The following is a 10,371-nucleotide window of genomic DNA, read 5'->3' on the forward strand; positions in this document are numbered from 1 at the left end:
TTATTCATTTACACACATTGTTTGGATTATCATTGTTTAAATAAATGAGCAATTCTTTCGACATGGTCTTTGGTCTTTTCTCGTGGTGATGGGGCGCTATGAGTTAAGCTTGCCTAGGGCCCCAAATAGTCTAGTACTGTCCCTGCACCTAACCCCGACCCATCACAAAAGCTTCAAACTGTAAACAGGCCAGTGTATCATCTCTCTTCTCATTGGACACATCTGACCTTGGGTTGTTGCTATAATGTTGTAATCTCTGTATTTTTGGGTGTGTCCAGGAAGAAGGGGAGGCAGGTGTTGTACTACAGCGGCAATATTAACCGATTGTTTCTGGAGGTGAACATCAGTAACACACCATCACCAGGCCAACCAGCAGAGGATGCTCACAATGCTGTTTTGAATGTTAGCATCCCACCATTACTCATATACTCCGGAGTTCGAACAAAGGTAGAGAAGCATGAGGTGTTTTAGCAGGTAGGGAACAGTAACAATGATCATGTAGAGCAGAGTGTTGACTGCACAGAAGTGGATATTGACACTGTGACTAAACAAGGACTAAGACTTGAAGGATAATCTGTTACAATATGGATGAGACTTGGACTTGACTGACTGACTTGAGACTTGAGACTTGACCTTTATCAGGTCCTCCTCCAGTCAGTTGTGTGTGTTTTCTTCAGGGTGATGTCCATGAGTTGGTGGAGTGTATTGTTGAGGACACTGAGCTTCTATGTGAGCTGGGAAACCCTTTCAAAAGCAACCAGGAGGTACAGACTGTTGGCACTATAGAATTTAAAATACTGTTTTGTATATTTTTTATTAATGTATCTACTGTAATACTCCTTTTGAGACTCTGTTACTGCGTTTATATTTCAGGTCCAGGTCTTCATCATATTTCAGCCATCTGAGATCAGTTTTCACACCAAAGAGATTCATTCTTTGCTGCAAATGTCCACGTATGACACACACTCACACATGCATGTACACACACGCACATACATACATGCATGTACACAAACACATGTACATACACGCACACACACATACAGATATGCACACATACAGACACACAAAGGTGCTGACTTGTGACTCTGTGTGTATTCAGGCTCAGTGAACAGTCCGATCTGTTTCCACAATCTGTCTCCATATTGGTGGAATATTCACTGCAGGCTTCCCTCACTCTGTGAGTACCATATGGTGTAACAGCTTTATTTATCACCTGTGACCTTTGACCTGAAGACCACACATCTCTCACTGTGTCCTGACAGAATCAATCCGCCAGGCCCTGCCTCCTTCAGTGGTCATGTGATTGGTGAGTCAGCCATGAAGAAAACAGAGGATATTGGCACTCTGCTTCATTTCACCCTGCAGGTTTGTCTTAAAGCAATCTGACTCCCCAGAGGCTAAACATACCAGGTTTTCACCCTTTACCTTGTCTGATAGGTGCACATCAAAGGGAAGCCGCTGGGTCGCCAAGCCAACATGCAGGTGGAGTTTGATTGGCCGATAGAGGTGTCCAGTGGGAAGTGGCTGCTATACCTGACAGAGATCCAAATGAATGGCACATCAGAGCCGCACTGTAGTCTGCCCAGCAACATCATTAATCCCCTCGGCCTCATGGTATCTATGCGAACATCTGCCTCACATTGATTCCTTTAAAAATAAATCTGGCAGGCACAAGGCCATTCAAAGCAGAGTCCTTAACTGAAGTATCTTGTGTGACAGAATAATAGCTTTTATAAAGTGCTTGTGTGATTTTCCACATTTGCCTTAATTTGTAGGAGAAAAAAGCATGACTCATGATGAAGAAAAATTGGGTGTTTTAAGTGGCTGGTATCTATGACTGAGTAGAAAAGGGGACTGTTGATCCTTGGCAGGATGAGGGTTAGGAGGGATAAGAGCTTTACTGAGTGCCATTGTTAATCAGATCAGTAAAATGGACAGTTAAACCAAATGTATGCTTGTGCAAAATCTGTTATTTAGAAACTGAAATTGATATCTAAAAGCATGTCCTCTTGGGCACCTGTTTTTGATGTAAAGCAAACATATACACAATTCCCACAATAATGATTGACAGCCATTTTTTCAACTGTTTTATAGTTATCTTGTTGGCACTTAATATTTGAAAAAATAGACAAAACTGAGTTAAAGTGAACTCTTCGATAGATAACCCCCCTGCTGTGTGCAAAACGTCTAAATTCTAGAGGAAACGATTTGTTGTTTTAATTGTTAATGAAAGTTTGTGATAGCAGAAACACTTCCCTGCCAGTTTTCAAACAGCCTTTGAGTTCATAAATTTCATCCTCAACCACTTGACTGATTATTCTGTTAATCCCTTCCACTTCCTGTTTGCTCAGGTGTCAAAGCGGGTGGAGGAGAAGAAGAAGAAAAGGAGAAGTCTGGAGGAGGAGGCGAAGGGGAAGAGGGAGGAGCAGAGAGAAACACCTTTATCCGCCCTCCACCTGCAGGGACAGAAGAAGTCCTATACTCTGGTACAAACATAATGAAGTCTGTAGGAGTGTAACCCGCCACCAACATTTGAGGGATACAACAAACTGATTTTTAATAGATCTTTAAAAAAAAAGACTTGCATTCAAGACACAGCCTCTTATTCTGTGTAAAATGTATGACTTTTAAAAATGTGTTCTGTCATGTTTCAGTGTGTTTGTGTGTGTTTGCTGTAGTATGAGTGTCTTAAGAAGAAGTTTTTTTTACAAAGAGAGAACATTTGAGGAAAGTAAAAACATTTGTATAAAATCAGGAAAATTTGTTGTCTTAACTTCAAACAAACAACACATTTTCCTGATTTTACACAAATGTTTTTATTGTTGTCTTAACTTCTTGAAAGATTGTATCAGTCTGTCGTGGTGAAGAGAAAGCTGAGCCGAAAGGCGAAGCTCTCGATTTACCGGTCAATCTACGTTCCTACCCTCATCTATGGTCATAAACTTTGGAGGTGGTCCTGGCATGCCCCACCAGGAGGAGACCCCGAGGAAAACCCAGGACACCTTGGAGTGACTATGTCGCTCGGCTGGCCTGGGAACGCCTTGGGATTCTCCTGGAGGAGCTCGAGGAAGTCTCCGGGGCGAGGGAAGTCTGGGTGTCCCTGCTCAGGCACCTGCCCCCGCAACCCGGTCCCAGATAAGCGGAAGAAAATGGGTGGATGGATTCAACTTCTTGAAAGAGCTGTTTTGAGTTTGGGACTTTAAAATGCTATGGTGTTTTAGGTCAGGGGCCTTAAATGACTGTGCTCACAGGAACAAATGTGTTTGTTTATGAAGGATTGTGTGCACGGGGCTAACTGTGTGACGTTCGTCTGTCCGCTGCTCAACATGAACAACTCAGCAACGCTGACAGTCAGAGCCAGACTGTGGAACTCCACCATGATTGAGGTACACATTTTTTTTTAATTAACTTAGAAAACAAGTTTTCCCATTGCAGAAGATTTTTAGCCTTTTAGTTCCTAGTTTTGTTTTGGCTTTACATTTGCTGTTTAATTCAGTCTCATTTTTTCCAGCTGTTTTGTGACAAACCCCTAGCAGACAAAAGTAGAGAGACATAATGAGGGACTGGTTGACACAGCAGAACATTCAGCAGCTTAAGAGATGGATAATATTGCTTTATTACTAATTTAAATTGTATCTTGTACGTGTGTTTCAGGACTACAGTGATGCAAGGAGTGTGTTGGTTCGAGGCCGGGCTACTCTGAAGCTGCAGACTAACAAACAAACCATCAACATGGACTTCCACAGCACAGAGGTAATAAATTGCTGATATTTCTCCCCCCAGGCTGCAGTGTTCTTCGAAACATGATGACATATCTGTTGTTACTAGAGATTGAAATCGGAGTGATTGTAGTTTCCTGTGTTAGTCCCTAAATGGCAGCACTCTTCTCTGCAGATTGAGGTCAACATTTATCCTGACCTGGGGCAGCAGATGGATTCTAGTGCCCCCCTGTGGATCATAGTGGTTTCTGTCCTGGCTGGAGTCTTACTGCTGGCTCTGATCTGCCTGCTGCTCTTGAAGGTAACCTGAGTTGTAACATAGTGACAAAAAACTCAACTGAAGACATTTGTTTTATCACTGGCAGTAATTTCTGCTGTTGACTGATGTCCACTGAAGTATCATTTTTAGAATGTACTGCTTCCTCATCACCATAGCAGAATTAATAAATAATGTCTCCTAATCACCTCCTGCTTGGTTAAGTACCATTGTGTCACCCCCTACTATTTAGTGTGGTTTCTTCAGGCGAGCCAGTGCCAGAGAACTGTACCAGCCAAAGACCCTGAAAGCCCAGATGAAGAGCCAGCCGTCTGAGAATGACAGGCTGGATGAGGAGCTCTGAGTCTGGACGCACTGCTGCCAGAGAGCCCTGCTGTAAGGACCAGCTCTTCACTGACTGTTTACTGAACCAGAGGCTGGGCACACTGCTGCCAGAGAGCCCTGCTGTAAGGAGCAGCTGGTTATTGTTAATGACTGTGTACCGAGTCAGAGGCTGGGCACACTAATACCAGAGAGGCCTGATGTAATAACTATCTGTTTGCTGACTGTTTACTGAGTCAGAGGCTGGGCACACTGATACCAGAGTGCCCTGCTGTAAGGGTCAGCTGTTTACTGAGTCAGGGCTGGGCACACAGATGCCAGAGAAACCTGCTGTAATGACTGGCTGATTTTGACTGTTTTGTCAGTCAGAGTGGTGGCACCTTAATTTTGACAAACTTCTGCCTTCTTTCCCGCTCTTCTTCTGACTATTCCTGCATCTAATTGATCATTTAATCAATTACACCATTCATCTGTATTGATATAAGTTTGCTGATATATTTATATTTTTGATCAATATCACTTTAAAATTGATTGCTGATTTTTGCTGTTATATCTCCTCATGATACACCACCACAACCACTGGTGTGAGATGACTGTGTGAATAGATAAGTAAGTAGTTGTTATTGTGTAAGAGGCATGAAACATTTAGCAGCACAAAGGGCATTATTGCACATAAAATGGATATGGTTTCAAAAGTTTGTCTACAGCTTTGGGGAAGAAGCTGTTTCTGAGTATGTTAGTCTGTGTGAATGATTCTCAGCCATGGTGTACAGTGGATTTTATCACTGGGGGAACTCTCCCAAACAAACAAACAAAAAATTATAGAAATCAAAACAAAAACAAACAAACAAAGGAAACACTAAAGCTGCGAATACTTGAGCCATATATCATTGCAATTAGATGGCTCTCCTTCTTTCTCTCACACGCACATTTGATGCTTCTCAATACACAGATTCAAAATGATGTCAAGCTTCTCTCAAGTTTTACTCTTTCAAAAAATGAAACATCTACAGAAGTTTTCAGTATGCTATTTTTCTACTTCTTCTTCCTCTTATCCTCATCATCATAAATTATTATTATTATTATTATTATTATTATTATTATCATCATTATTATTACTAATATTGTTTAAACTGAGTCTCTTATCGTTTAACAGAAAAATACATCATAAAACAGCAACTTTTGCAGCCTTGTCAGTTTGGTGGCAAGTTATCACCTTTCTGTCATCACTAACATACAGTTAATAATCCAAGAAGCTCTGAGGCTTTACATTTATTTTACATGTTATAAAACAAGATATCAGCATTGAGCTACAATTAGGCTACATTCATGATTTTGTACAGTCAAACCAACCAAAAACTTCTTATTTATCATCATTACAAAGTTTCAGGGCGTTCCTGTAACCATGGTAACTCACGGTGTGAGGGGGGAGGGAGAGACGTTGAATGAAGCATTTTACACACATACACTCCAGACAAAGTCCAGATTATAGTTGTTATTTCACACATGTAGCACACGACAGGAGATTCTCCGTGTCAGACGAGTTCTCACATGTTGATTAAACTCAAAAAGTAATTGATAACGTAGCGGCACGTCGAGTCCTTGCTAGCTAAGCAGCTAAACTTTAGCGCTTCTCCCTGTTTAGATCCTGCCCTGTGTGGGTCACTACACTGTCATTGGTCAGAAGCGCACACGCTGTTAATGATACATTTGGCTGTAGAGTGTGACAATCTGTCAATAAAATCAGCCAACACTTACTCTCCTTCGACCTACATTCATCTCATAAGTCGCCTCTGTGAAGTTTGAATGACTGAAATCCGCCATAGCACTGTAGAACTTTAATCCATGCAGACGGCATTGCTTGCCTCACACACACACACACACAATTATCAGACAACACTGCTTATCTCCTCTGCCATATAGGCACTGCCCCTCAAACAGGCTTCAAATCCTGAAATATTAAAAAAAAATCTTCCTCAGCATTTTTGTCCTATGCCGTGACCGCGCCTGCCATGATTATTAATTTTATTGATAATATTTGTGAATTGCAGTATGTATTATTACTTTATTAGAAGCTATACAATGGCCAAGATGATAACAGAGGTAATGATTTAAAAAAATATTTATTAGACGAATTAAAAAAAAAACTTACCAAAAAAAAACTTGCTAAAAAGACTGGGGGAACGCCATTCCCCGTGTCCCCCGACCACTACACCCCTGAGTCTGAGCCTGCCTGAGGGGAGGATGGTGAACATGTACTCTCCCTACTGATCAAGAATGCCTGTATATTTACCTGATGATGTTGCTCGATGAAAAGTTAGAATGTCACCAGTGTTGCTACACTTTATCTTGAGGGAAACATGGACATCTGAGTACACTCTTCACGTCCGAGTGAAGACGTTAAAAAAAGAATGAGTAGAAAATACAGAAAAGATGGAGCAACTTAACATTAAATATAAACATCCAGTTAACTTATCTTCACTTCCTGCTGCTTTGTTGGACATATGAGTTCTCTGTATTTTTTCTGCAGTGTGGCTTCTTCGTGCGCAGAAGGGTGTGGCAAGCTGTGGCACTCCACCAGGGAAGGCTTCTGGGTAAGGACGAGAAGCAGCAGTACATGGAAAGTGATGGTTTCTTAATACTGGACGACCTGTCCTTGTCCAAGACCCGGAAGTCTCCCAAACACTGGTTTACCTCCTGGAGTGAAACACACTGAGAGATGGATTGTATCCAAGAAGGGCATGATCAACCATACTGAACTGTAGAAAAATTCATAAACCGCACCAAACCCGATCAACACATTGTGAAAGGGACAAACACATTCTTAACTGGTCCAACACAACTTGCATCTGTGAGATATCCTCAACTCGACCAAAATCTGACCCAAAAATTCAGAGCTCGACCAGACTGGAATGACACTTGTACAACCATACCTGGCCAGACTTTGCCAAAATATCCTGGACAGAACCGGACCACAAAACTGCCTGGTATGTCAGAGCTGTTGTATGAAAACGTCTAAAAATGTTTACACTTACTTCAGAACATAATTCTGGAGACGTCAGGTTTCCAGCTGACATAATTGTTTATTTGTAAACCACAGATTGTTAGTAACATGTAAAGACAGAATGTTTAATTTCCATTTGTAAAATTTTATGTATACTCGTATGTCTCAGATTTCCTTTGTGAAAAACATTTCCCAGCATCCTCCTAGTCTCGGAATGATTTCACATACAAGACCATTAATAATATGGACAGTTTGTCATTAACAGATGGCGAGTCAGTTTTGTGATTTATTTAAAAGATATGATTTAATAAGCTGTCTTCACTCAACCACATTCCATCATTTATGAACAGATTTATGGTGGATGGCGGAAACACAACATCTACTTAAATCATCCGATTTCTGAAGACACACATCAATCAGTGATTAGTGACTTGGGAAAATATCAAGATGAAGTACACAATTTTAAGTTAAACGGCTGTGAAATTAATAAAGCGAAATCAGTCTTTTAAAACAAAAAGTCAATGTTGACTGCTTTGATGTGTTGTGATGTCACAATTAAATGTCGCCTTCAAGGATTCCTTGTTAACTCTGTTTCCTCCCCTCAAAGAAAGTAAGATTAAGACAGCATCACTCATTAGTAAGAGTGATGTGTTTGGTAGCTGATAGATTATGTAAGAAAAATACATTTTGTGGTATTTTTATTTGATCAGTCTTGACATTTCCTCAATTTTCTCAAGTGTACTTACATAGTTGTGATATTTCTGACAGCACTTAAAAGCAGCATCTTTCAGTCTTGTGGATGTGAGTCATCATTGCTGTGGTGAAGTGTTTGTATGTTTACTGTGTGATGAAGATATTAAAGTATTCTTTTAATAGGCAACTTGTCTGTGCTTTACGTTACATGATGCATTCAAGGACATACTGTTTTGTATGTAAATGACATCAGTTGTGTCACCACATTTTGTAAGTCTATGGGTAGGGGTGGGAAGTGATAACTCAATTCCCATCCCTACTCATATATGTAACTCAACAATTCCATGGTAGGGTTAGGAACGCATGGCATGCCCTCTCCTCCGTCAACACAGGCAACAGATTGTGCACTCGCGTTCCACCCAAAGCCTCTCCCAGTGCAATCCCAGGAGCAATTCCCCCTGTTTGAGTCGCGTGATGGTTTATCCGTACGGTCACAGAGGCGTCCATGCCTTCCCCCATAACGTTTTTGACTCCACCTGTCATCTTGCTAGTAAGGCTATAGGGCAAAAATTACCATGGTAGGGTTGCCACGTGGAATAACTTATGATAAGAATAACTTAGGAGTGTGGGAGTATGAGCGTTAGGTGCGGGGAACTGAGCCCGTGCCGGAAATGGCCGGGAAGGTGCACTGTCCTTCCCCCACCCTGCCTCTGTCACGCGATCCCAGCCGGGATCATAGGTACGTCTCCCCCCCGCGTCTGTACCTCACTTCTCTCCACACACCGTCCATGTGGAAAAGGTATCCTCACGGTGTATGTAAGTAATAACTAGTTTTTATCTTTATATTTATGTTTTCTAAGAAGATATATGTTAATCTATGTGCTTTCACACTGTATGTTTTAATTAGTTTTCTAGGTGTATATTTATTTATAGTGAAGATATCAAAGAAAAAAGAAAACCCAGTGAAAACAACCCAGAAGAGTAAAGAAAAGCAAAGAAAAGGCAAAAGAAAGCAAATGTCTTTCAAAAGAAAAACCACTGCACTTGAGCTGCAGAAAGGTGAGTGAAAGTGTGCTAAACGGCGACGTTTCGACCAGGATTCTGGTCTTCTTCAGGCCTAGCACACTGATATGGAGACAAAAGAGAGCTGTTGTTTGTCTAACTGACAGACATCCTTCTCCTTCCTAGGTCAGAGTAGGTATGACCGGCTCTGCTCCTCCGGCCTCCTTTTATCTCCTCCCCTGGATCCTCTACGGAAGCAAGCCCTCCCCCTGGCTACGGCACCTCCGTACGGGCTCCCTACGTGTCTGTGCCTTCCTCTAACTGAACTCTGCTGTTTTGTTGTTGTTTGCTGCTCAAATGTTGCCAAAAAATCAAAATAAAGTGTCCAACTTAACTTAAGAAGTAACAAACCAAAAGTGAAACTTAACAGAATGTATAGGGATGAAAACCACCTGACGTCATTCTTTTTGGGAATAACTCGAGAACGGAAGGTCTGATGGACTTGAAAGTATGTTTTTTGGCCATTTTAGGCCCTTCCGGAGTGCCTGGTGGTGGTCCCAAGTGGCTAGGAGCTACGGTTGCTGAGATATGGAAAAAGTATGATTTCGATGTCATTCTTTTTGGGAATAACTCGAGATAGGAAGGTGCTAGAGAGATGGTAGGGTTAGGGTATCCAGAGACTCGTCTGGATGAGGCGGATCCGTAGATACCGGAATCTTGTATGTGGGACTTGTAGTTTTTGAGAAATTTCCCAAAAAGCTGATGTCATTTGACTTGGTCAGATGGACTTGAGACTTTGGTAACCCCCCCTAAAGTGGCAATCGGCTTTCCAATGCACTTGGAATGGAGTTTACAGTAGTTTCCTGTCTGGAGTTGTGTGGGTTTGAAGGGTTAGGGGTTAGGGAAGGGGAAACGGTCCCTTCTCCCAAAGGAGAAGGAAGGTGCACTGTCCTTCCTCCCATCAGACCACCCGTAGTTCCGGTCCCTGTAGGGTCCCCGGTCACGCTTGGCCCGCCGGCCATAGCGAACCACTGTCCATCCGTCCATAGTTTGTCTCTATTTTTTGTTAATTTTTTAATTTTTTAATTTTTTTGTTTTTTGTGTTTTATTTTTAATGTCAAAAAATCAACTAAAAAAGCTTTCCCAAATGGGGAAAGTAAAATACGAAAACCAAAATTGTTTTAAATGAAAAAAATGTTTTAATTTAAGTTATAATAAACAAAAGAAGGTGTGCCCTAAAAAACGCGACGTTTCGACCTAAATAGGTCTTCCTCAGGCTTACGGCACACTAAAAATATTTTTGTGGCTTGCTGTGTGTGGCTGGTGTCGAACTGCTCATGTGCACTCATCAG

The 10,371-nt window shown here is 41.5% G+C and overlaps 1 protein-coding gene across 2 annotated transcripts in view; it reads left to right on the top strand.

The window, feature by feature from the left end:
• LOC119014782 (integrin alpha-3-like) overlaps nt 1-8,198 on the top strand; it is a 34,837-nt gene extending 26,639 nt beyond the window's left edge. The window contains exons 18-29 of one of the 2 annotated variants that reach the window (XM_037090240.1): nt 279-447; nt 678-764; nt 874-953; nt 1,103-1,180; nt 1,266-1,368; nt 1,441-1,617; nt 2,355-2,489; nt 3,279-3,389; nt 3,658-3,756; nt 3,898-4,023; nt 4,232-4,374; nt 6,851-6,975. In XM_037090240.1, coding sequence (XP_036946135.1) covers nt 279-447; nt 678-764; nt 874-953; nt 1,103-1,180; nt 1,266-1,368; nt 1,441-1,617; nt 2,355-2,489; nt 3,279-3,389; nt 3,658-3,756; nt 3,898-4,023; nt 4,232-4,342 — 1,276 coding nt within the window. In that variant the 3' untranslated portion in view covers nt 4,343-4,374; nt 6,851-6,975. Of the gene's footprint in view, nt 1-278; nt 448-677; nt 765-873; nt 954-1,102; nt 1,181-1,265; nt 1,369-1,440; nt 1,618-2,354; nt 2,490-3,278; nt 3,390-3,657; nt 3,757-3,897; nt 4,024-4,231; nt 4,375-6,850 lie in introns of both variants that reach the window. The other variant, XM_037090239.1, reaches the window with a different exon arrangement.
• Nucleotides 8,199-10,371: the final 2,173 nt, after the last annotated feature.

This window comes from Acanthopagrus latus, chromosome 23 (genome assembly GCF_904848185.1).
Source record: "Acanthopagrus latus isolate v.2019 chromosome 23, fAcaLat1.1, whole genome shotgun sequence".
In the NCBI taxonomy this organism is placed as follows: Eukaryota; Metazoa; Chordata; class Actinopteri; order Spariformes; family Sparidae; genus Acanthopagrus; species Acanthopagrus latus.